The 27,093-nt window shown below is 43.7% G+C and overlaps 1 protein-coding gene across 1 annotated transcript in view; it reads left to right on the forward strand.

Moving 5' to 3' along the window:
- Positions 1 to 465: 465 nt before the first annotated feature.
- Positions 466 to 27,093, forward strand: part of HEPHL1 (hephaestin like 1) — a 33,890-nt gene continuing 7,262 nt past the window's right edge. The window contains exons 1-13 of the mRNA XM_062639328.1: positions 466 to 699; positions 10,722 to 10,966; positions 11,809 to 12,021; positions 13,787 to 13,966; positions 15,139 to 15,393; positions 16,435 to 16,603; positions 17,308 to 17,444; positions 17,612 to 17,743; positions 20,374 to 20,585; positions 21,004 to 21,154; positions 22,507 to 22,719; positions 24,311 to 24,524; positions 26,140 to 26,279. Coding sequence (XP_062495312.1) covers positions 530 to 699; positions 10,722 to 10,966; positions 11,809 to 12,021; positions 13,787 to 13,966; positions 15,139 to 15,393; positions 16,435 to 16,603; positions 17,308 to 17,444; positions 17,612 to 17,743; positions 20,374 to 20,585; positions 21,004 to 21,154; positions 22,507 to 22,719; positions 24,311 to 24,524; positions 26,140 to 26,279 — 2,431 coding nt within the window. The 5' untranslated portion in view covers positions 466 to 529. The remainder of the gene's footprint in view (positions 700 to 10,721; positions 10,967 to 11,808; positions 12,022 to 13,786; positions 13,967 to 15,138; positions 15,394 to 16,434; positions 16,604 to 17,307; positions 17,445 to 17,611; positions 17,744 to 20,373; positions 20,586 to 21,003; positions 21,155 to 22,506; positions 22,720 to 24,310; positions 24,525 to 26,139; positions 26,280 to 27,093) is intronic.

Below are 27,093 nucleotides of genomic sequence, written 5' to 3' on the forward strand. Positions count from 1 at the left end.
TACTGGCAAATTCTTTCTCTCTGATAATGCTGGATTATAAGCTAATGTTATGTCATTGAAAAAAGCCCAATGAAGACAGCAAGATGCTAGCTTTAGAAATCTCAGGCATAGTGAAAGTTAAATAAAAATTAAAAAAGGGATTTGACAAGAATGGCAAAAAACACAAAAGAAAATCCCCAAACCAAACCCCTGCCCTAGTGTGCCACACCACCTGGTCTGAGAAAAGAATGACAAAAAAGCATCCCAACTTCCAAAAACCACCAGCTGGCTCTAGCCTGACGGGTAAGTGAGCAATTTATGTATTCACCGAAGGATTGGCAGAGGTCCTGCCATGACAGCAACCTCCTGCCTAGCCCTGCTCTGCATAGCTGGGCTCTCTACCTATCCCAGTCCTAACCTGCTGAAAAGGAGGAGCTTTGCTCTGTCCATTCCTTATTTATAACTTGTCGAGTGCTGGGAGGGAGGGGTGAGCTCTCTGGTGCATCCTGCTGCTGCCTGCCCGCTGCCAGCCTTGCAATCACAACTACAAATGCCTCCCGCCCAGCGTGGTGGCTGCCTTCGTGCTCTGGGGTTCCTCTGCCTGTTTGCAGTGGTGCAAGCAAAGACCAGAACTTATTACCTCGGGATTGTGGAAGAGTACTGGGACTATGCACCGTCCGGGAAAAATCTGATCACCGGAGAAAACCTCTTACAGGACAAGTAAGTCACTGGGGGCTCTGATAAATTGAAGATGTCAGCTCCAAAGAGAATTGACCAATGTAGTTAATGTTGCTGTAAAGGTCTAAATACGGTGTTTTTCTTGGTTTTCTTCAGATGATGTTGTTATAGGTGAGATTTCAGCTTCAAGGCCAGAGTAGACTGGTTGACTTCTCTTCCATCATGGTAGATTAAACAAGGCGATCCTGTGTATTTGAAAGTGGTGTTAAGGAACTGATATTTGTCAAAAGTGTTAGATAGTGGGCTCTGTGTGCTTTATGGAGATGCAGGTGGTTTTGGGACTTGCTGTCCACCAGCAAATTGCAACTTTGCTGTAATCAAGCACAGCTCTTTGCAATAAGGCACAGAAGTCTGTTCAAGTGGCAAAAGATTTTAGGTTTTCTCCCTGTGAGACAGTACAAGCTGTGGGACTTGGTATTAACATTGTAAAATTCAGATAAGTATGGTACCTATGAGTAAGATACAAGTAGATGTCCATATACGTATGGAGATCTCCATTTAGGGAATCTATTTAACTAGGTGCTTAAACATACAAGGGTAAATGGTCGTACTGAAGTCACAGCAATCAGCTGTGATGAAACTGGAGTGTATAGGTAAGCACAGTGATAAATTGTGCCTTGGCCAGTGGAAAACAGGCGTCTGTTCTTGTGCTTGCACTACTGGGATTGGCAACGTGTTCCTCACACACCAGGAAAGCTGGCCTGGACATTGAATGGGGATGGCACAGACCCTTGGTGCCGCTCCACAGCACGGGCTTTAAACGTGTATGGGAGTATTTTTAATTCATTGAAACTTTGACATACAAGAGATAGTTTGGGGGTCCTTCCTCTGCGCCTAGGCTTCTGGTTGGGGTGGGAGCTGTGAGCAAGTGAGGGGATCCTGGTGTCCATACCAGGTCTGGAGGCACACTGGGAGCTGAATGCTTTGTCCCAGGAGTTAGAAGTGGGAATGTCCTTTCTCACTTTTCAGGAAATCCCAGCCGATGCCAGACTTTTCTCTAGTGAACAGTAATTACAGAATCATTCCCAGTTGGACTTCATAAAGGAGATTATTCTGCCACAAGTGGGAGGCGAGAAAGAGTTTAATTTTTCAACACACATTTATGCCTATGGTTTGAACAAGTAGATGTCCCAGACAGCATCCAAGTCAATAGGTTACATTTATAGGTAGAATTCAGGCTAATAATTGTTCCCAGACTATGAAAACAAGCTGGAAAAGTTGTTCTTCAGTTGTGTTAAACACTTGAATTTATCACTTCCCTTCTCATTTTAGCAGAGGACTAATTTTTCCGTTCCCTAAACAGAGAGGGAAGTTTAGGGAAGTTTCTCACTGAACTAGTGAAGGGGAAGACCTCTCACTAGACATAACTCAGCTTTAAGGGAAGAGCAGTAAACTCGCCCCAATACCATAGAGAAATTGGAATCTGTACTGTAAATTGTACTTTAAAGCTTGTCTGCACTCTGTGCCCCCTGAACATCAAGTAGCACATTTACTTTAAAGTCCGTGACATAAATGTGGTGCCCTTTACATGGCATGACAGGGAGGGAAGATAGTTTATGTCTTCAGTCATCATTGTAATGTAGTAATTACAGAATGTTAATTCCAAAGGCTTTACCCACAGAGGATTTTAATGTAGACACTGCACTGCACCAGCTACCAAGAAGGAGAAACATGACTGCTACTGCTGAACCCAGGGCAACTCTATATCCAAAGCTGGGGAGCTGTTTACGATGAGCTCCTGAAGTGCAGAACAATAAAGTGATTCTTGTAACTAGTTTAGTCCATTTTCAAACTGTATAGAGCTGAGCCAGAATAAAGTGCTATATTCTGGAATAATAACGTGTCTGAATAAATGTGTGGACTAAATAGTGAACTGGTAATACCTATTTTGACTAGCTCTTTAGGATAACCTCTAAAGTAAATTTTAAGCATGATACTAATGGGTTACTTTTCAGCAAATTAATTGGTTCCTATGGATATTATAAAAATCATAGTTCCATAAATAAATTGAAGGATCCTGGGGTAGAATCCTGTACGTGGCTATGGACAGGAATGCATTGCGAGCCAGATGTGCTCTGCAAGCAGCCACGCTCATATCTGCTGAACCTAGCACTTCTCATCTTGTGATGCATCCTCACAGCACCCATCTGATGGGGCACTATCCCAGTTTTATTGATAGGGAGGTCAAGATAAAGAGGTTGCAGACAAACTGTTTATCTTTAAAAGAGTCAGTTCATACACATAAAGGAATGCTCCCTTTGATTCCAGCTAGTCCACAGAGATATAATCAAAACCACTTATTCTTCACTACTTAATAAAAATGCTGAATTAGCAAGTGTGTAATGGAAAGTGTTACGTTACCTGGATCAGATAGTGAGGTTTAAGAGGTGATTTTCAATGTTGCTGTGCCAAAATCAATAGTATCTTCCTCAGCTTGTTCGTTGTTAGCAGAAGGGAGACTTCAGTAACTGAGGTATGGGGTTGGAAATCAGGTGAGCTGATTTTGGTACCGGGCACAGCTACACTCCCCTGTTCCCGCTGTGCTGGTGCTGAGTGAGCTGCCTCCGGAGCCAGGAGCCATAGACCTGCATCAGCACTTCCCTGGGTGTGAGCTGAAAAGGCTTCCTCTCATCAGAGCTGATTAATGCAGCCCTTTGTTAACACAAATATTCTGCTTGGATGCTAATTTTTATTAGGCCTGGTGTTGCTGCTGTGCTCAAGGGCCAGCCTATTGCTTGCACAGAGTTAGTATCTTGCTGGGCATCAGTATCTCTTATGTAAAGAGAGTAATGAGTCTGCTCACCTTTGCCAATTGTCTTGTCTACTGGAAGCCTCAAGCTGTTCCACTACTGCTTGTAATTTGGAGTGTTATGAATGAAACCAGAGCATTTCCGTCTCAGTTCTTCCTTCAAAAATTAAGCTGACATTTTCTGAAGCACACAGGACTTTGGAAATCATGGATCTAAATTATGGCCACTGAGTCCGAGTGAACTGGGAAGGTGCTCAGCATGCTCTCCCGCCTGATAGAACCGGTGAAAGAGTTGACATCATTAAAGCATGGTGGACTTAACACACAGGGTGCAAGGTGCTGTCAATGCTGCTGGACCTGCTGCAGATCCCAGTGAGATTTGGTAGGCTGAGATATGAATATTGCTGCAGTAGGAGGGTGAGCGCGGACATTGCCTACTCCCTTTAAGGATCACATAGGCAGTGGCTTTTCAAGGCACAACATTGGGTGTGGTGATTTGACATAGAATCATAGAATAGTTAGGGTTGGAAAGGACCTTAAGATCATCAAGTTCCAACCCCCCTGCCATGGGCAGGGACACCTTACGCTAAATCACATCACCCAAGGCCTTGTCCAACCTGGTCTTGAACACTGCCAGGGATGGAGCATTCACAACCTCCTTGGGCAACCCATTCCAGTGCCTCACCACCCTAACAGGAAAGAATTTCCTCGTTATATCCAATCTAAACTTCCCCTGTTTAAGTTTGAACCCATTACCCCTTGTCCTGTCACTACAGTCCCTATTGAAGAGTCCCTCCCCAGCATCCCTATAGGCCCCCTTCAGATACAGGAAGGCTGCTATGAGGTCTCCACGCAGCCTTCTCTTCTCCAGTCTGAACAACCCCAACCTCCTCAGCCTTTCTTCATAGGGGAGGTGCTCCAGTCCCCTGATCATCCTCGTGGCCTCCTCTGGACTTGTTCCAACAGTTCCATGTCCTTTTTATGTTGAGGACACCAGAACTGCACACAATACTCCAGGGGAGGTCTCACAAGAGCAGAGTAGAGGGGCAGGATCACCTCCTTCGACCTGCTGGTCATGCTCCTTTTGATGCAGCCCAGGATACAGTTGGCTTTCCCTCCCTGCTGTGTCTCAGCCCTCAGGATTAGAGTTTGATTGATAATCTCTTTAATCAATTTGTTACTACTTTATATGACAGACATTTAAATCTTACTCTGCTGGTGGTAGATTTTTGCTTGATATAACAGCTCATCCCTTTTCTTTAGGACACCGATGCTACATTTATCTAGGCCAAGTCTTGCACCCACCAACAGTAACGGGTGATTTTTGTTACCACAGCATCAAACACAGTTTATGCAATTTGCCTATGAGGAGATCCCACCCAGATAAATGACAGTAAAATTGTCGTCACAGGTGTTATACTAATGGCCAAGTCATCATGCGGCCAAACGACCCAATTGCATCAGCAGAGATGAGCATTGTGGGAAGGGTCAACCTCAAAAGGAAATTCAAGGTAAAATCCCAGCTCTAATGAAGCCTGAGTTTTGTTATTGACTTCAGGGGAAGCAGAAGTTTATTCTGGGAGAGAAACCATTATAGCCACACTTAACTGGTGACACCTCAGAGCTTTGTCTAAGGTTTTAGGGGTTTGATTGGCATCTTCCATGGCTCATATGGGTCAGAAAAGGCCTAAAACACCCTTTGAGGGCATCGTGTCTCTTTTTTTCAAGAACAGACAACTTTGTTGTTCGATGCTCTGTGATCAGGGCACCATCTACAAATGTGAGTTGACACCACTGGTTCCCCTCCACTGGCCGTTTCTCTAGCACGGACATTGTGCATCACAGGAGTCATGGTTTGGCAGAAGGTTATACTGAACAGGCTACATGACCCAGGGTTAAAATGACTGGGGCACCCTGGAGCCATGGGCACAGTCCTGGCTTACTCCAGCCACTGGAAAAATGGGGAGATTTCAGAAAAAAACCCTGATATAAACCCAGCCATAAAGTATGGTTGGATGGGAGATGTGCCTGCCCATGGCAGAGGGTTTGGAACTAGATGACCTTGAGGTCCTTTCCAAACCAAACTATGATTCTATGTGAAGCAGGTAGAGAGTAAGGAAGGTTTCACCACTAACAGATTTTAGGGAACAAACCCATAAAGATAGTTCTTTAAATGGCTGGCTGTGTAAAATCTATGGCACGTTAGTGGAACAATGGTAATAAAAGAGAGTTTGCGTTTGCCTACAGTTGCACCCAGGAGCATACAGTGACTATTGGGTACGTTAACTGCAGGAGAAAATTTGGGACTCCACATCTGGTAGCTATTTGAAGTACTTTTCGTGGTGATACAGCGGCAAACAAATTCAGCAGGCTGCAAAATGATATCAGTGAGAGATCTGGCTCCAGTCTACTGAGGAGTTTGGCCATGCATAATGCGTAGTGCTCCATTCCTTGCTGCATTCTATTACAGTAGTTATTACAACTACTCATGTAGTTACTACATAGTACTCATGTAAGCACCTCTTGAAAAAGTAACCTCTGTTAGGTTGCAGCTGTTTCTTAAGATCAAAGGTAGCATAAACATGGTTAAAATGTTGGCAAAATACTTTTCCTGTGTGATAAAAGAAATATGTGTAGAAATTACTCTTAGCTCATGGTCTTACCCTGAGATGGCAGATTATCTGCATGTCCAGTCTTGATGTGCAGTAGAATCTACATGACACTCTTGTTTTATTCTTTCTCTTATTTGGAAGAGTTGTATGCTTATCGTTGCAGGGACATGAATGTCTGTAATTATGTTCATACTTATTTTAAGGAATTAGAGTTAATTCCCTATTAATAACCCCTTGTCCCACTCGTGTATTGCCAACTTTCCTTGGAGTTTAAGAACTGCTGAGAGTGGTCAACTGGAAAAATGAGATCAGGCACACAAATAAAAGGCGGGATTTGCATGGCTTTCTTAGTCTGAACAAGATTTTTTATGCCCTGATTCACAGCCTGCATAACTCTATATGCAACCTCAATACTGGCTTGACTGGAGGAGATGGAGGGAATTTAGTAAGCTTGCATGGTCCAGCTCCAGAGGATGGAGTATTCCCTTTTCCTACGAGAAGTACAACTGGCTGATCATCGCAACTTTCTGTACACGAAGTGCAGGCTGACAACTGAGTTGGAGGGAGATAGTCAAGATTTATGAGAGCAGCTCTTATAACTGCACACGACCAAAAAGATGGAAAAGGTTCAGGCAGAAATATCACAAAGTAACCAGGAGGATGAAGCAGTTTGAAGTGAGTAGGGGAGCATGGAGAAGCAGAGAGAAGTTTTGTTTTCTTGTGGCAAGAGAGAAATGACAGATAAAAGATGTTTTGACAGGGCGCGACCGATAGAATAGGTGCATTGTGACCACTGGAAGAAAGACACAAAGGCAGACTCAGAGAACAGGATGTGTTTAACCATTACAGCATTTGGAGAAACCACTACTGCAGTAACATATTGGGAAATCGGTGAGTGGGAAAGAATGAAACAAGGGATGCAGTTGAAGGGGATGTTTAACTCAGTGACTGAGCATGTGAAGGCTGGAGCACCTCTGCTATAAGGAAAGGTGAGAGAGTTAGGTTGTTCAGCCTGGAGAAGAGAAGACTCTGGGGAGACCTTATTGAAGTCTTTCAGTTCTTAAAAGGGGCCTATAAGGAAAATGCGGAGAGACTTTTTATCAGGGTCTGTTGTGACAGGATGAGGGGTCATGGTTTTAAACTGAAAAAGGGGAGATTCAGGTTGGATGTGAGGAAAAAATTCTTTACAATGAGGGTGATAAAACACTAAAATAGGTTGCCCAGAGAGGTGGTGCATGCACCATCCCTGGAGGCATTCAAGGCCAGGCTGGACGTGGTTCTGGGCAACCTGATCTAGCTGAAAATGTCCTTCCTCATTGCAAGAGGATTGGACTAGATGAGCTTGGAAGGTCCCTTCCAACCCAAACTATTTTATGATTCTATAAGTTCCTAGGGCTGATACCATTAGCTCCAATGTGGGGAATCTTTCTGCAAAGGACTTTAAGCACTACAATGTGCAGCACAACAACATTTGTAAAGAGGCAAAGAGCTATCAGCTACTTGCAAGGCTACGGTGGGCATCTAAAAGTCCTTGTGGATGAAATTGGGCAGTCTGGACACCTAGAGTAGTACTCACAACAACCAATCTGCTCTGTTCTTGGGTACTGAGGGCAACCAAAAGGACGTGCCGAAAATACATGTCCTTATAGATAGAACTGGGGTCTACCTCTCCTAGACAGAAGGAGGAGTGAGACTGAAATGTCTGCACCCCAAGAAACTACCAAGCATCAGGCATTTTGAGTGGGAAACTCTTCTGTCCTTTGGAGAGTGTGGATCTAGAAGGAATGGAAGTTACGAAAGATCCCGAGTGTAATACAACAGCAAAGGCATCAGTGACATGTATGATTTCCTCTCAGAGTTCATTGGTTGTTTTCTTTTGGACAATGATAACACAAAAGCCATAATTAAGCAGGGCCAAGAGGCCAGGTTGTTCCTTTCATGCTGTGATCCATTTCTGGTTCCATGACTCTTGCACTGCTTGATGCCCTGCACAGAAGAACATCACTTATATTGAGACTAGCTGCAGCTGATACCCATTGCTCAGACAGTGGATTCTGCATCTCTGAATGGGTTTAAATGGGCTTCCTTTCAGAAAGCTGGCACTAAAAAGACTTCTTTCCCTGGCTCCTAGCTGGCTTTAAGTAGGAGACAGGCACAGACCTAGACAACAGAGATGCTATGGCATGGCTTTAGGCAATGAGAAAGTCCCTGGTGCCTAAAACTACAGGGTTGTTTTCAGGGTGATTTCTTGAACCTCAAAACCTAACTGGAGTTTGGAATCCCAAATCAATGCCTTTAAAGGTGGTAGGCTCATGTCAAGCATTTGACAAAGCCTGATCAAGAAGCACATTTTTCTGGGGTACAGAAGAGGCTGTATCCCAGGGGTGTGAAGTTGTGGGAGAGTGTGCAATGTTGTCTGACCGGAAAACCAAGGGCATAAGGGCACTGTCATCATGGGGAAAGCATACCACTGCATGGGGAAAGGTGCCAGTGCAGCACTTCATTTACAGTACTTGGTGGCTGATGAAATGGGAAAAATTCTGCTGAACAATATCTCCTGAAAATCAGTACTTTCAGGGAAAAAAAAAAAATCTATTTTTTTTTCTAGAGAAGATTTCTTTGAAAATATTTTAAAAATTAACTTCTAATTTGAATTAGGGCATAGCCACATGAATACATTGCCATGAGGTAAGGAAGCATGTGCATTTACACTGCACTACCACTCACTTCGCCTACTACTCTGTGGTAGTACTCTTGTAGCAGCTCTTTCCCCTAGGCATTGGAAGATATCTTCTCTCAGTGAGCATGGTGTGACTTGCCAGGTCTTGCTATGCGTGCAGACAGTTACCACAGACCTGCCAATTCACTGAAAATCCAGATTTCTTGGTAACTCATTCCTCAACCATACTTTTCAGGTGTATTTATCTGACATACATTATTCTATGAAGAAGCAGACTGAGAAGCTTCTGTTCCTTGCCCTCCATCCTAGCCAACAGCAGTATCTTCGGCAGTGTTTTCATTTGTGCCAAAATAGGTCTTGTTTTGCTATAAAGCACATCTTTCAATGAACAAACATTCTTTTCTGAGGCTTTTCTATCTGGATCACTTCAGGGACTGGTTTCAACAGTGGTCGCAGAGGTGCAATGATCACAGAGGGAGAACGTTGTGGGTTGTGCTGATGAGCCACAGAGATGGCTTGAAAAGAGGGGAGTAGTGGATCTTATGGGGAAGAAATTATAGTAAACCACACCTTTCAACTCATGTGACATCCAACACCTAGGTTGCTGGCACTGCACAAAAGCACCTAAATAAAATAGGTTCAAGCAGGTGAATTGGCCAGTCAGAAAAACTCACTATAAACAGGAGGAAATTCTTTCCTGTTAGGGTGGTGAGGCACTGGAATGGGTTGCCCAGGGAGGCTGTGAATGATCCATCCCTGGCAGTGTTCAAGACCAGGCTGGACGAGGCCTTGGGTGATATGATTTAGCGTAAGGTGTCCCTGCCCATGGCAGGGGGGTTGGAACTAGATGATCTTAAGGTCTTTTCCAACCCTAACTATTCTATGATTCTATACAGTCCATGGCTGGCTGTGTAGCAAAGGGGTTCATTTCCACCTTCTTTGTGTGGGATATTTAGGGATGAAGAATGTGTATCATACTTGTCAGCTGTTACGTGGAGAGAAGTAAAAACAGAGTTTCTATCATAACAGAAGGTATGAGCATGGCTTTCCAGTATGATGTTATTATAGATAAAAGGGAAAAACTAATTTCCATCTATGTAAGAAATATTTACTGGGAGCACCTCTGCCTTTAGTTGGAATATTGGCCTATTGTGTAAAGTTCTTGTGTTCAGACTTCAAAAGATATGGAGAAATAATGGAAGAATTTCAGAAAAGAGCTTCAGGAAAGATTTGCGGCATGAAGAATGTCAGTGTACTTGGTTTGTGCAGGGGAAGGGTAGAAAGCAATTTAGTCAATTAATTAAAACTTATGCAAAGTGCCTGCATAGAAAAGAAGTTCCTGATGGTATGTGGTTCCTTTGATCTGAGAGAGGGCTTGATGGGAACCAGAGGTTGAAGTGTGGAGCTAGATGATATTAGACTACAAATGCAATTCAGGATTTGGAGGGAGCGGGTATTTAATAGCTATAATATGTCAACCACTGACCTTATGGTGGGTTCTACATCACTTGGAGTTGCTATAAACAGACTCTGGAATGTAGAGATGATGTATTTAATGCAAAATATTTCCTGCCACTCCTCTGGGGTGTCAAACTACTTGATTAGAATTACTCTTATTTGGTTTTCTTTTCCTTCTGAACAGTCATGCTTTCAGATGTGAGGTTTCAACCTTCAAAAGAGGGAGAATCTGCTAAAACTGTATTGAAAGGCCTGAGTGGCTGGTCCTCAAGTGAGGACATGTAGCAACCATGCTAAAGACCAGACCTGCAAGTAGGATGACTGTTACTGCACAGAAAGGGGTTTGGACCCTGCTAACACTGTCCAGGTTTATGCCTCAGCTTCTATTCCACCAGCAATGTCATACACCCCAGGGAACTACTTACATGCACTGTAAGCACCAGTTATTTGATCAGCTCTTAAAGGAGGTTTTTGGTCTCTAAATTATTTTCCCTTCCCACACTAGGTTTGCAAGCGTGTATGCGACAAGAGGAGCCAACCGGATAGGACGTGTGTACAAAAAGGCTCTTTTTAGGCAATTCACAGATGACACTTACTCCCAGGAGATCCCCAAAGCAGCATGGCTGGGGTTCCTTGGGCCAGTCCTAAAGGCAGAAGAAGAGGATGTTTTTATCATCCATCTAAAAAACTTTGGCTCCCGCCCATACTCTGTGCATCCACATGGGGTCTTCTATGACAAGGACTCTGAAGGTAAAAGCTGGTTTGCCTTTTCCTCTCCTTTTCCCCTGGAGTAGCTAATATCACAGCTAAAAGTCTGCCCAAGTGTTTATTGTTCTGACCATTGACATCAGAGAACTTTAGATCACCCTCTCATAAACTCATCAGTAATTGCAGCTGATGACTAAAACCAGGAACGGCCTCGTCCCTTAAAACTTTTTGCCACAAACCCTCGACGCCTGGGATAAACCCAGTGCAGGAACAGGTTAGGTGAGTCTTTTTTCTTGAATTATAAGTCACCAAAGCACCTTTTCTGCTTCCTTCTACTTTTTGCCTATTTGAATACATGGAGTTCTTGTACGTAAATATTTTCCTCCCAGTAGGGCTACAACAGGCATGTTTTCATGTTCAGATTCTCAAACCTATGCATGCCTATTTTGGTTAGAGGACTGTATGGATTTGCTTACATTCGTTACTCTCATCAGTTTTCTGTGAGTCCAGCCTCGGGGAAGATCTCTTGGTGGTCCTCTTAGATTGTCGTTTAACCTTAGACACTGTGAGAAGATACACAGTGTTAGCTGACAAAAGGTGTAGATGACTGATGGGAGTAAAGAACCAAATAAAAAAAAAAAAAAGAGGCTGTTAGTATATTTTTAAAGTTTTGTCTACTGATAAAGAATAGATTTGAATTCTCATAATTTTTCTGATGGTATTACCAGAACTTCTGACCTTTTCACAATTTCTCAGTATTTCTGCTTGTGAGTGCTGTTATTATTTTATAAATCTGTGATAAAATAGAAGAAATTACACATTTATTTAAGGAAAACAGTTAAGGGGGTGTCTAAAAGCTTCCTTTTCTCCTTTTAATGTATTAGGAGCACTTTACCCTGACGGAACCGGTGGTAAAAGCAAAGAGGACGACTTTGTTGTTCCCGGTGGAAATTACACGTACACATGGCCAGTAAGGAAAGATTATTCCCCAACTTTGGCAGACTCAAACTGCTTGACTTGGATTTACCATTCTCACATTGACACTCCAAGAGATATTGCATCTGGTTTAATTGGGCCACTGCTGGTTTGTAAAAAAGGTACTGAGCTAGAAACAGTGACAAAGCGAGCCCCTCTGCCAAGCTTGGCATCTTAACAGTCATTTTTGCTTACAGGTATAAACCTGATGGTCTAGAGTCTATCCCTACATAGCCCATAAAAAGGGGCAAGGAATAGCTGGGCCATTCCAGGAGCATCCCAGGGTAGGTATTGTAGCTCTGGGACAACCCCCTTCCTGCTCCCCTTAGGCTTCACAAGAGATTTGCCTTGGCTGGTGGAGGGACTGCAGCATGCTCTGTGGCCAGCCAGTCATGGCCAAGACCAAAAATAAATGGTCCCAAACAGATCATTTCAGGACAAGCAAAGGACTCATTGACCAGGAAATGAAAATAGATCCGGGCAGGTGACTTTGGCATTGGCATTTGCATATTTGAAACCCCAATGTTCTTTGTCATTTTTCCCCCATACAGATTATATATCCATTTTTGCTCACAAGTTGTTTATCATAGCGATACAGGGGTGCGCGCTGAACTGCTGAGGTGACAACCTGTCCCATGTACTTTATAGCCTGCTGATTTTGTGCTGGAGCCATCAGGGACCATGTACTTGCTCTCTCCCCTCTATCTCTGCTGCCTTTTTTCAGTACTTCCTGCAGTACAAAATCAGCCCTGATTTTATATACAGAACATCTAAGAGAAGGCTTTGTACATGAAAAAGAGGAATACTTCAATGTGGGAAGAATAGGCCTGGTCTCCAGCTTAACTCACACAATTAAAATCTCAGACTAACATTCTCCCAGAGAACCTCTGAATTCTACAGAACTGCTTGAATATATGAAACTGAGCCAATAACTATGCCATAATACATGAAGCCAGGAGATAGCACATTCAGAACAGTCCTAGCCTGAAAGGCCAGGTTATCTGCATGTTTGGTCTTGAATTCATCAAGGTGGATATCTGCATGATGCTACTGCTGTAGTCCTCTGTCCAGTGGTGATGTGTGGCTCCTTTATAGGACTGACAGCAAGGCTCTTGGGGCTCCCTTCAGTAGGAGACAGGGGAAGCAAAGGTTTCCTTGAGTTCAGAGGTAGACTGGATGATAGGATAGGATGAAGTCTAAACCTGTCAATGAGTATTACTAAACTGCTCAGTATCGCCACTCCTGTAGTCTCAGGTTGTTCCCCAAATGGTCACTCAGATAATGATACTGAACTTAGCCTGAACAGATTATATTCATTCTGCCTTCAGCCTTCTTAAATTTGATTGTCTACTCCTAGATAATTGTCAAGGCTTTGTTGTTAGTCCCTGGAGGGTGAGCCACATTTAAATGGCCATTCTGAGGTATGGCTCAGCAGTCACTTCAATGCAACAGAACTGCAACAGAACTTGCTCTCCTCAGTTCCTGGTCAAGATAAAAGTCACTGGTTTCTGGCTCTATCAGGCCCATGACCTGGCTTACTGTGTAGACACAGAGCTGTTAACACTGACTAAAGAGCAGGGTTGGGTGCAGTGGGCCATAGATGGGGAAAATGGGACCGCAGATATTGGCAGGTACTTATGCTTATGTTGAATTAAAATGATCCTGAAATACCAGCTCAACTTAGACAAGATGAACTGCCTTCTGGAGTCACTCATCTGTGAGAATCTCTTGGAGGGGGGGGCAAAATTAGGTGAGATTCAAAACCAGGTGCCTATAGATCATGGGCAGAGCACTGTATTTGCTCAGGTGCTCCAAAGTTACTGTCACTTTTAAATTCAATCCCCTCCAAGGCTTTTTTTATCACTTTCCTTTTCGTTTGCGATTTAGGAACTGCAGATGAGACCTCAATAGAAGGGACTGGTGCTGTTAATGCTTTTGCCCTGATGTTTAGCATTGTAGATGAAAACTTCAGCTGGTACCTTGATGAGAATATAAACACGTTCTGCTTAGAGCCAGCCACAGTTGACAAAGAGGATGAAGATTTCCAGACCAGCAACCGAATGCATGGTGAGCAGGACTCTTGAGCAAATGGTGATCTGCAGCAGGCTCTTTTCATTTCAGTAGGACTTTCTGTCCCTTGTGATGTCCTTTACCTGTATCAGCAAGGAATGGGGTCAGGATGTGGAAGCAGTGCTGATAAAAAGCTTCTCCATAAATACAGCACAACACACTGGTTTGCGGAAAGGGGATTTGGCTTTCATGCCCAGCTCTACCATTTGTTTAGCATTTTCTCTTGGGCAACAGATTTAAGCCATTCTGTGACTGTTTGACCAGCTGTGAAAAGAGAAAAGCAAGCTGCAGAGCACTTGGAGATGTGTGTGTTGGAAGAGCTCAGACACTGGAATGGGTTGCCCAGGGAAGTTGCGAATGCTCCATCCCTGGCAGTGTTCAAGGCCAGGTTGGACAGAGCTTTGGGTGACATGGTCTAGTGTGAGGTGTCCCTGCCCATGGCAGGGGGGTTGGAACTGCATGATCTTAAGGGACTTTCCAACCCTAACTCTTCTAGGATTCTATGATTCCATGTTCTCAAATGGCCTTGTTGATGGTGAGCTGGCTGGTACAACCACTCCTGTGGTCCAGATATCCATTGGCTTATAGTACGTTGTGCCATTTGGAGATCTGGTGTAAGAAGTTAAATCCAGGTATTTCTCTGTATTTTGCTTGTTCCATGGAGCCTAGGAGCTAAAACATTTTGCAAAATATGAGTCTTATTCTCCTAGTGTCCTGATACACTGTCAGGTGTGGAGGCTGAGCAAGAGACAGCTGACTAGACTGATTTGACTGATATTGTAATTTTCAAATCCAAATTGCTTAAGCCTGGCACATAATGGCATATTTATGACTCAGAATAAGAGGAAATAGATTTCAGACATTAAATAGCTGCAGAACAAGTTAACTTCATTATCAGGCCTTTTTGGTGATGACTTGGCCTTTGCCAATCTTGATACTACCCAGGAAGCTTTTCACAGACCTAGCCAGAGAATTTGGGGCCCTTTGATCATCCAGAGCTCTAAGCTGCATGTTCAAGATGGTACTCTTCATCAAGGAGCCTGTGAGGGTCTTGTGGGTATTCAGACAGTTTCTTTTCTGGGCCAGGAAAGGATCATCCTTAAAATGGGGTCAGAGGCACTTGGCACTTCTCTTTCACCTCTCATAAAGTCTCATACTTTTGTTTTTAGCTATTAATGGTTATATTTATGGCAATCTTCCCGTCTTGGAGATGTGCGCTGACACTTCCATGTCCTGGCACTTGTTTGGCATGGGAAGCGAGATAGATATCCATGCTGCGTATTTCTATGGCCACACGTTCACTAGCAGAGACCAGAGGGCTGATGTCATCGGTCTGTTCCCAGCAACGTTCATCACAGCGGAGATGACTCCTGGGAACCCGGGGAGGTGGCTGATAACGTGCCAGGTGAACGAGCACTTACGAGGTATGCTGCTATAGATCTCCCTCATCCTTCCAGAAGTTCCAGCCTTTATTATGCTTGGAAAAGAAAACTGAGAGATGTTTCCAGGGGAAGCAGGATTTCACGCCTCTTTTTTTGTGACTAACTGAGTACTTTGGAACCATTTCACCAGATAAACATCACAAGTATGAGTTTAGTCACCAGTGGAAATTACACATGTTGGGCCAAATCTTCAGCTAGTATGAATAACTTAGCTGTGTAATTCATATGAGGAAGGTTTGCTATGATGCCATGATGATGCCATGTTTTCTGTGAGCCGTGAGAGGAGCCTTCATCATCACTTTTTGTTGTAAATAAGAAAAACATAAAGAAATACATAAAATAGAAATGACACCACATAAAACCCACGTAAACTAAAATCACGACAACTGAGTGCTTCATAGTTCTTTTCTTTACAGAAATCAGACAAAAATGGGCAGGGTTTTCAGAAACTTTCACAAGAAGGAATTTGGTGATGATGTGATATTTGTGCAGGGTGATAGCCCAAAAGCGCATATCAAAAAAGGGGTCTTATGACAGCAGGCAATGTATAATTCTATCAGAGATGAACTGGAACCATTTTTACATCTAAGAACTTGCACACTGATTTCAGTGGGATTTGCGTCAGGCAAAACAGACTTGATTCTGGCAACCGACAAATCTCTTCAGTCTGGTAATAACCAGCCTCTATTTCAGTGAAATTCAAGGGGAGATGATGCCATTTTGTACACTTCAGGAGCCACTCTGACCCCCAGAATCATTCCAGCATCCTTACCCAGATTAAAGAATTGAGTAAATAAGCCCAATAAAGAGTGTCATTGATGTCAGTGGGTTTACCTGTGGCATAAAGTACCACCTTGCAAGAGAAGGGTGCTAGCATCTTCCCAGGCAGAGGATGCCTTTAAAAATAGCAATTTTCCCTAGTATTTGTTTCCAATCCATGTAGCTTCTAAAGAGTTTTGAACCCATGATATTGCTGACTCTGCAGCTGGCCAAGGACTGCCTCCACACTCTTTCTCCTCACAGGTGGCATGGAGGCACTGTACGATGTTCAGATCTGCCAGAAGAACCTGTCTCGGCCCTCACCACCCAGTCACAAGAGGAGATATTATATCGCTGCTGAAGAAGTGCTCTGGAATTATGGACCTGACGGTTATGATAAATTCACTGGGCAGGGTTTAAACACCACTGGCAGGTGAGCTTTCTAGTCCTCTCCTGTTGCGCTTTAATTTCAGGAGTCAGGGTGAGACTTCCCCAGTGATTCACCAGGGTTAGGTCCTGCACTGCAATTAACTTTAATTGAAAGGGGCAGGGAGGAATGGATTACAACAACCTTGCCAGGAAGTTATATTCGTAACTGCAGTGCTTGGAGTTGCCTTCTGGAAGCACTTATCTTGATCCATTAAGTCCATGGAGAAAGTGAGCCCTTTGTGCCTTTGTGAGGTACGCAAAGTTCAACAGAGCTCCTCAGGCAGCTTTCACACTTACACTCGGGTGTACCTCAGAGGTGCCATAATGGCAGACTCCCCCCCACCTTTTACTACTGATGATTTGTATTACATTATCTCCCTTGCTAACAAGGATTAGAGACATGCTGTGCACAGTTAATGGCACAGGTGTTGCCCTAAGCTAGTTAGAGGTAAGTTGACATAGACGTCTTCCTAAGTAAATGGGGTTAAATACATGAAAGTCTAATGTACAATGAATGTCCATTTGTTAACTAATTTATAATTGTAATTCAGATCAGTAATATCTCCCCTTGACTGCTAGAGAAGTGTATGCAAACTAGCAACTTGGGGGAGGTCATTTCTCTTGTGTCTGGAGTTATAACTTCATTTGAAACTAAGGCTTCTGCTGAACCTCCAACTATTTAACCAATCCAGTTTGTTAATTCCACAGTGAGTCTGCAATATATTTCACACAAGGGACCAACAGAATAGGAGGGCAATACTGGAAAGTTCGCTATGTGGAATATACTGATGCAACATTCAGTAAGAAGATTTGGTCAGAGGACACGAAGCACCTGGGAATACTTGGTACAGTGAATATTTTCCCTTCCTGTCATTATGTCAGGTTTGAATGCAGATCCACTTGAATCCAGAGGGGAATTTTATGCACGCAGCTGCCAATCAGCCCTCTCTTGTTTAGATGGAAATATAGTAGAGGGTAGCTCTAACACCTTCTCTCACTCTCATCTTTTAAGGCCCTGTTATAAAAGCTGAAGTGGGAGACACAGTGCTGGTTACTTTTGCCAACAAAGCCAGAAGAAGCTACAGCATTATGGCCCATGGTGTAAGCTTCAGCAAGCTGTCAGAAGGAGCTCCATACATAGATGGTAAGTTTTGACTATACAGCTCTATCATCACATCCAGAATACCTGAGTATAAAGATCTTCTGTTGCTCTGCAGGTTTGCCCTTTATGTGGATGCTAGGGCACAGAAGGGATGATTTGATTAACTTGTATCTACCGTACGTGTCACAAGCCATGGGACTCCCCAGTCTGCCAATGTGCTGGCTCTTCCCCCTGGACATGTACCATAAAGGAGTCTAAAACTCGATAAGGTCGATGTTAAGCCAAAGTCACAGGCAGAATCCAGTTGATATTAACTCTAATCTCTCTCAAGCGCATTCAGTGGATCTCTTCTGGACATGCTCCAGAACCGTGAAGCTAAAGATGTGGCACAGTGCCCCTGCTGAGTCTTTGAATACAGCCATTCACATGGTCTGGGTTGCTATACTCCTGATTCTCTAATCCAGGCTGGGCATTGCCCTCGCTTCACTGTCAGGATAGTCAGTGTTGGAGGCAGCTTTTATCTGGTTGACCTGGAATGTGAAGCAACGATAATCCTTATTAATCCTCATAAATATGTGAACACTCAAATGGAGCCTTCACCAAAGGCTTCCTTTCATTTTGTACAAGAACAGGATCTGCATCTAAGTGTTAAATGTCACGTTTAATTGGTAGGCACCTTTTTTAGACAGAAACAAACCCTTTAGAAGGGTGAAGTTCCATTTACTTTGAACACGTAGGTCACCCTCTGGAGATGCGTTCTGTCTCCATCAACTACAAAACAAGCCTAAAGTTTGGGTGAGGGACTAAGATAGATGGCTCAAGTCAGGTGAGCTGAATCCCATCCGTAGTGATACAAAGATAATATTGTGGTCTCTGAAAAAAATTTTGCTGCATTCGTAGAACTGAAAAGAAAGGCAGGTCTCTTGTCTAAATTGCTTTGTTTCCACTACAACACATGAGAAAGAAACTCATAGGACATAATCCCTCTCTGAGAACTACGCTAAGATAATTAGGTCAACATGTAAAACTCGTAACATCATAAAATAAAATCAATACAAAAGGCTTTATTAAATTCTGTTGTCTCCACTGGCTGACCTTGCAACACAACAAATTTGCCAGCAGGCCCCAATGCATTGTGAAATTGGTTTGAGTCCAGCCTTGAAGTTACCCGCACATGTCCTAATGCCATCTGTGTCAGATGTAGCTCCCTGGTGGAAGTGCGGCTTCCCTCTGCTTGCAGTCCTGTCTTGCTTTCATTTAACACTCCCCAGTAATAGCGCCCATCAGCACTGCATGCTTTCAGGTGGAGCAAAATCAAACCAAATCCTACAGTTCAGTAGCAGTGTGCGCTGCACACCTTTGGTATTGCAGAGAGGAACCTGACTCCAGATTCATCAACAATCTTCTGCCCCTTCTTCTCCCCTTGTAACCCTTGTGTCCTGTATTTCCATCATACCTGATATATACATGTAGAGACCCTACAAGGGCTGTAGGTTTACACTGAAGGTAAATGATTTTTCAAAGGCTGCGCATTGACTGAGTGCAGCTTATTCACGTGAAATACTGTGCATAAACGTACCTACTGACATCTACAAATGTTTGCAGGCATCTTTTTCTTATAGTGGTCTCAGGAAATACTCTTCCATGTTGCATTTGACACTTGTCCAGTCTCAGAGGGTTTTTAACTCCAAATCAATGCCCTTCTTACTGAACATTGTTGCAGGATGAATCCAGTAATATCAGATATGATCAAAACAGTACTCTTCTTTGTATTGTGTTTTTCAGCAAACAGTATGTGTTCATATGTAATACTGTTATTTTCATTCCTGTTTACATTTTCAAGAGGATTCTTTCGGGATATTAGAGAGGAGTATTAGATTGGTAAATGCTGTTGCTGCCAGACACATCTGACTGTGTTGGGAAAATCTATTCAATGGATGCCTAAGCATTAAACAAAATTCCCGACTTGATCTTCCTCATAGCAAAGACCAGAAAGGTGACTTGGCTTTTCTTTACTACACAGGGTGCAGGGCTGACCCCTTTTCCTGATTCTCCCTTCAAGTCTCTTTTGTAAGTCCTTTGTGAGTGGATGCCGGCGTTTTTTTACAGTGGCTAAATTACATGCGTGGTGCTAAATCCACCCTGTGCATGGCAGCAGACAATGGCCCAAATCCTTTAACAATAGCTTCCAAAAAAAACAATAGCAACAGCCCTGTGAAGACTCTGACAGAGGTTCCTGTGCATTGCTACAAAATCAGAAAGAAACAATTATCAGAGTCAGATTGGGTTTGAACTTCTGAAAAGCCGCGGTTGCAGCTCTGCTCACTGATGTAGTCACTTTGCTGGTGCTCAATGAAAAGCCAGCATCTGTGTTTGTGCCACAGATGAACCTCACAACAGGGCAAAGTAAGTTGCAAACATTAGAGGAAGCCAGATGATAGCATTAGAAGGTGTCTGGGTGAAGCAGCTAAACTGGCTCTATGGGTAAATGGGCTTGGTTGTCCCCATGGCACAGGACTTGGGTGAGGTGTCCCCAGGGCATAAATGCCCGAAGCAAGGAGTGATGCCCAAGCTGTGACTGCAAGGGGGAGCTGGTCCACAGCAGCTATGTCTGACTCCCAGCAAACACTTGTATTCAGGAAGACAAAACCTTCTCTATTTTCTCTCTGCAGGCTATATGAAGCCAGGAGCCCACGTTAAACCAGGTGAAACCTTCACATACAAATGGAGGGTGCCTGAAAATGGAGGTCCAACAGAAAGTGACCCTCCATGCCTCACCTATCTGTACTACTCAGCAACTGATGCCGTCAAAGACACCAACTCTGGCCTTGTGGGGCCTTTGCTGGTCTGTAGGAAGAATACACTGAATCCCGACGGGACACAGGTGCCCAACATGGACATCTGCTTGTCCCTAACAACAGGGTGGTGCAGGTGGAGTGGGGGGTCCCATATGGGCCAATTTGCCCAGCTCAGTTTTAAGAGATTAAACAAATGGCATTGCCCAGGGTAAAAGATGACCCAAGGGGATGGTTAGGGGGAGGAAACCATAATTCCCCAGTATTCTGGCTCATCCCTAGGTTTTCCATCTTTTCCATGCACTGATTGGCAATCAATGCATATTTTCACCCCAAGTAAGTAATGGACACTTTATTTATCCTTTTGGTATATGGAAGAGTGCCAATCCCTGTCTCTACAAGGACACAGTGAGAAAATGGCTGCAATTTTTGGGGGGAAAGAACGTTTTGCTTGGGTAATTCTGCACAGATTGATTTTTAATGGCTTGGCTTCCTTCTTGGCTACAGAAAGGAATAGACAGAGAATTTTACCTCCTCTTTTCAATCTTTGATGAGAATGACAGCTGGTATCTGCACAAGAATATTGAAACATTTACTGGAGACCCTTCAAGAGTAGATGAAAATGATGAAGATTTCAAGGAATCCAACAAAATGCATGGTATGAAATATATAATATCTGTTAATGATACCTTTGGTTCAGTCATATTAAGAAGATGAATTGGCAGGTTTTACCATCATTCACAGCCAGCTGCGGTGCACTGGGGATGAGGTGGAAAGCTGTCAGTCAGTTTATGGACAGCTCCTGATGCTCTTGGAGTGCATCCTGAAACCCCAGTCACATTAGCAATGAATGCAACCACTTACCAGCTACGCCTGGAGAAAGGGAAGAGTGTAGCTTTTAAATACAACACTTGAGTCTATAACAAGGAGTAATGCCAGAGTCAGGCATCAATTGCAGAAGAGGCCAGTGTTCACTGGTGCTTTGAATTTCACTGCTGGCCTTGGCACTGATTTGGACAATGAAGGTCCACCTGCTCTGCTCTGCCAGCTCCCACTTGGGTACTGGTCACCTCTGGAAGAGGGGAATGGCCAATAGTATTTTAAAACATCACTTGTGGATGTTAAGTATCTGACTCCCGGATGGACCTCCTCCAAGTTATTCCTGACACAACAGATTTCAACAAATCACATAACCTCTCTTTGCTTTAGATTTCTGAAGAGCACTGAGAATATATATTGTTAGAGAACCTCTGGGCTTTCCAGGCCCACCTATTTAATTCTTCTATTATTAGGTAATATTTCATACTGGAGTTTTGTTCTGCCATAATATCTTTTACCCAACGATCACAGAGAACATTTGAGGATGAGGGCGTTTAGCCTTTCTTGTGAAAGAAAGAGGTACACTTTGGAAGTAAAAGTAGAAATAAAAGGTAAAAATCACATAAAAACTTTCCATCAGAACTGTATTTATAATGTGGACTCTTTCTGGCCTACACCACAGCCTTAATCATTTGGTTATACATTCTCCAGGCTGAAAGGAGGTACCTTATTTATACACTTCACTCTGTGTGTGTGAAGCGTCCTCAAAAGCTTGGGTGAGAAGTGCTACATCACTGCAAAGGGCTATTACAAGGTTTTACAGGCTAAAAAAAAAACCAGGTAGAAGTTCAGAGTTTATAGGAATAGCATTACGAGATTATTTTGGTGTCATCCAGTGCTACCTCTGCTTCACAAAATGCCCTTTTAATTAACGCTGTGACTTGCTGAGTCATGAAGTGCATCACCATCTCTGGAAGTGTTCAAAAACCATGTAGAGGAGGCCCCCAGTGACATGGTTTAGTGGTGGTCTTGGCAGTACTGGGGTAATGGTTGGACTTGATGATCTTAAAGGTCTTTTCCAACCCAGTTGATTCTATGATTCTCTGAGTTTCTTGCCAGGAAGGTGGTAGGAGGCTCTGTGGTGAGTTTCCACAGACCTACTGCCAACCAGCTTCTTTCCTTCTCCTCCAGCTGTCAACGGCTACTTGTTTGGTAACCTGCCAGGCCTGACCATGTGCAAGGACGACAAGGTCTCCTGGCACCTCATCGGCCTGGGCAGCCACTACGACATGCACGGGGTTCAGTTTCAAGGAAACACCATTGACCTGAGGGGGACGACGAGGGACGGTCTGGCCTTGTTTCCTCATTTATCATGGACAGCGCTGATGCAGCCGGACCGTGTGGGTACGTTCATGAGCTTATCTTGGTGGTGTGGCACATGCAGAAACCAGGCAGCCAAAATAACAGTCAGTGAGATGCTCTGCTTTGCACAAGGGAGCCTGAAGGCATGGAGACCATGCGGACCTGGTATAGCTAAGAGTTCAGACTGGGCTGCTTTTCTGGGAAGGAGCTATAAGTCAAATATGTATATGCACCAAAGAGTGGAGGCTTTGATGACCTTGGGATAGGCAGAGCAGCAGGTAGAGAGACAGCTAATGAGATGTTCATAGGATTTCCATAACGCTTGAAACAGGCTTTTTTTAGCAGAGACAAAATTCACTGCTGTGTAGATAGGGATTTAAGCCATTTTAGGACTTCAATAATAGCTTTTCAATAATATTCTGTAGGAGCTTCTTCAGAAGCATATACATTAAAGAGACTTGCAATTCTCATGTATAATCCTCTGATGCTTTCTTCAAACTCAGAGGGACCATGATCTCATGATAAAGAGTGCAATGTTACTTTTCTTTACGTTAGTGCAACTCTGTTTAAATCAACAGTTATCACTGTTGTGAAAGGCTGTGCCAAGGACCATCCTTGGCCAGAGCACTTGATGTATTGTGCACACGCCAGGTTAGACATCTGGCACTGGCATCTTTTTCTTGTGCATACCCCATATATTTCCCCTATCTGTCAAGTAACTGCACTGCAGAACTCCCACTAACAATATATTCTAGGAGGTTTTTTACATTTTGCCAGGTAGCCTTCTATAAGCAGTAAATTGAGTATTATCAGATCTTGACAATCATCAACGTGTGATTTTCTCTAACTGCACATTATTTTACCTTTTCCATCACTTTTGCCCTAGAAGCATAGGGAAGGCCAACAGCACCCTGGCTGGTATCAGAACAGCAGGGCTAGGGCCAGTGATTGTTCCCCTGTAGTGGGCACTGGTGAGGCTGCACCTCAAATCCTGTGTCAGTTCTGGGTGCCTCACTACAAGAGAGACATTGAGGTGCTGGAGCAGGGCCAGCGAAGAGCAGCAAAGCTGGTGAAGGTTCTAGAGCACAAGTGTGATGAGGAATGGCTGAAGGAACTTGCGGTCTTTAGCCCTGAGAGGACAAGGCTCAGGGGGGACCTTATCACTAGCTGAAAGGAGGTCATAGAGAGGTGAATGTCAGCCTTTCCTCCCAAGCAACAAGTGATAGGATGATATGAAACAGCCTCAAATTGCACCAGGAGAGATTTAGGTTGGATATTAGGAACAATTTATTCACCAAAAGGGTCGTCAGGGATTGGCACAGACTGCCCAGAGGAGTGGTTGAGTCGCTATCCCTGGAGGTATTTAAAAGATGTGTAGATGTGGCACTTAGGGATGTGGTTTAGTGGTGGACTTGACAGTGCTGGGTTAACAGTTGGGCTTGGTGATCTTAAAAGTCTTTTCCAACATAATTCTATGATTCTATATAAGCATCCCCGTGCTTGACTTTCCATACAGCATCACAGATTAGGTTTGCCTGAGGACAGATCAGAGACGTACAGTGCACAGGAACTGATGCCAAGCTGCTTTTGGAAGTGTTTTAAATCACCTAACTCTCCTGTGCTTTCCTTCCAGGCACATTCAAAGTGGTTTGCAGGACTTTTGATCACTTTGTTGGTGGGATGAAACATCTCTACGAGGTCAGCAGCTGCCGTAACACCACCCGAGCCCGGCAGCAGAGCGGAACCATAAGGCTCTACTACATTGCTGCGGAGGAGGTGGAGTGGGACTATGCTTCAAACAAGAGCTCAGTACCGAACATTTACAACATCAGCAGCAACGAGGAAAGGTACTCAAAGCAAACATTTTTTGTGGGCGTGGGGTAAACTCAGAATGGAGGGGAAACCTGGAAGCATCCTTTCATGAAGCCAGCATCGTACCTGTTAGGAGGCAGTCTTTGCTGAACAAAATAAGAGCAAATGTATTTGTAAAGTGACAAACTCTCAGACTGGACTAGTTCATAGGCAACATTTTCAAATGTTTTCATCTGTGTGTCTTGTAATGCTGTTGGAGCCAAGAAGGCTTCCAAGTACCTAAATCCATGTGTGTGTTCCAGCCCTGGCTCAGCCCTACAATGGTACCACCCAAGCCCCTCCTCTCCCTCACTCTCCCCAGTCTCCCCATCCCAGTGCTCTAGTTTTCATAGGGAAGAAACCCAGGTACACATCCCAGACATGAGCCCCTCCAAGAACTTCACGTGCATTAGGGAGATGCTGAGCCTGCTTCACTGCAGTGTGGTAGCCCCTGGCTCCCCTGGAGAAGTCAGAACGTAGTAACCACTGCAAGTGTATCACCTCTACACTGCACTGCTCTAAGGAATAAAAACCATGTGCAGAAGATACACGTTCCAGGTCATATCGCATAGGGAGGTCTCTGAGACCACTTTGGTGAAAACAAAAAGGAACAAAGAGCATATTTAAAAAATAAACCTTAGAAAAGTGGCTGGGAAACTGCACCCTGTGAAGAGGAAGAGTATGGTGAGGGGTAGAAAATACAAGTCAGAGGTGATGAAGTATGCTTAAAGAAAACATTAACTCCAGCACTGTCAAAGGCTGTTGTTGCACACACAGTAAATTACTACAGTAAGCACTTAGTACAGTAAGCAGTGTTCCTGGGGCATTTTATGCCTTTATTTAGTACGTTGTGAGCCAACCTCACCGCTCCTTTGCCAGGGGCACCTTGGAGATGAGCTGCCAGGAGACAGAGCTGCTCTCAGAAGAGGGTGAGTGCTCTCCTCCACAGCTAGTGGCGAGTGTCCTCTGCTGGCAAATCAGCCCTCTGGGATCCCATCGGAGCAAGGACAAACTGGGTGACTGCTCAAACCTGGAGGGCACAAAAAAATACCTTTCCCACTCTATCTTCATTCTGGGAAGGCATCCAGCCCTGTGCAGTGCATACCGGAATGAGGCAGGGGAAAGCAGCCCCTCTTAGGTGATGACGTTTGCTTTTGCAAGGTTAGGCTTCAGTTATCATTTTCCTGTGGCTGACTAATAGCCAAGATAGTGAAAGCAGCCATTGTGATAAGAGGATTCCGGGTTGCAGGGACAGGCAGTATCTTTTATTGGAGCAGAGGATGCAGCTGGAGACAGTTGCCAAACCCACTCTTAGCTTGAAATTTATCTCTGCTCTGCAAGTTCTGGTGAAGGATTTGTGTTCCCAAAGGTTTGTGGTGATTGCAATGTGTTCTCAGCTTTACCTGTTTGAAGAGGGGGCATATTTAGTAGGGATTATCACTGTTATTATTTGCTGTTTAAAATCTCTTGCAGCACCCAGGGTTTTGCATCAATTATCACACTGGATCAAGCCATAAATTCTCCTCAAATCTTTTGGGAGGAACACAACAGTTAACAGCCTTTAAATATGTAAGGCTTAATGGGTTTAAATTTTGACTTTTAATTTTGCAGCTATGGGCATATTTTCTTGAATCAAGCAGAAGATCAGATTGGTTCAAAATACAAGAAGGTGGTTTACAGGGAGTACACAAACGGCAACTTCACACAGCGTAAAGTGAGGACAGAGGAGGAGGAACACTTGGAAATCCTGGGCAAGTAGCTCTTAGACCAAGCCTGACACATGAGAGTATTGCTTTCAAAAAACTAGGTTTTTCCAGTTTTGTTAACATGGGAAACAAGGAACACTGATGCCTATCCAGGTTATCAGTGATTTTACACCCAGTTTGTATAATTGCTGAGTGTAAAGATTCTTTCTAAATTAGAGATTTCATTCTCAGACATGAATAAAGAGTTTCCTAACAGGGAGGATGTCAAAATGCAATTCCAGGATTCACCTTAACTTCTGTGAGTGAACAAGCTGTCTGGCTAGGGTTTAAACCACGACAACATGTAATGTGGGGGTGACTTTTGTAGGAAGATTAAGTCATTATTAAGGGACTGTAATTGTGTCTGAAATTGGGCAAGACAAAATTTTACGCATGTCATAAAATAACCATCAGCTCATATTTTTTATGGGGTGCAAAGTGGGCCACAATGGCCATAAAGTAACCAACACTCTCTCGGAATGTATTGGACATTTCTTTTTGGGGGGTACAAAGGTAAAAACATTATTTTGTTGTAGTTTTATTTTTTTTTTCTTTTATTAAAAAAAGCTTAAGAAATATAATTTTGAAAGATACAAAAACCATGCACAAGAGTTTTCCTTAAAAAAAGGTGTTCAAAGACCTGTCTCCAGAGCGAACAATTCTTCTCATTGACCAGAAAGAAGAAAAGATTATTTATATATACGGAGCTTCATATCAGCTGGGACAACAACCAGGTTTTAATGGCTCTGCTGAAAGAATAGAAGAGTCCAAAGGTTTTGGGAAAGACCTTGGCTCCTTTCCTAGGCCAATCTAGGGATAA

Source organism: Pezoporus occidentalis, unplaced genomic scaffold (genome assembly GCF_034315485.1).
Source record: "Pezoporus occidentalis ecotype Australia unplaced genomic scaffold, CSIRO_AGI_Poc_V1 ctg6, whole genome shotgun sequence".
NCBI classification, from domain to species: domain Eukaryota; kingdom Metazoa; phylum Chordata; class Aves; order Psittaciformes; family Psittacidae; genus Pezoporus; species Pezoporus occidentalis.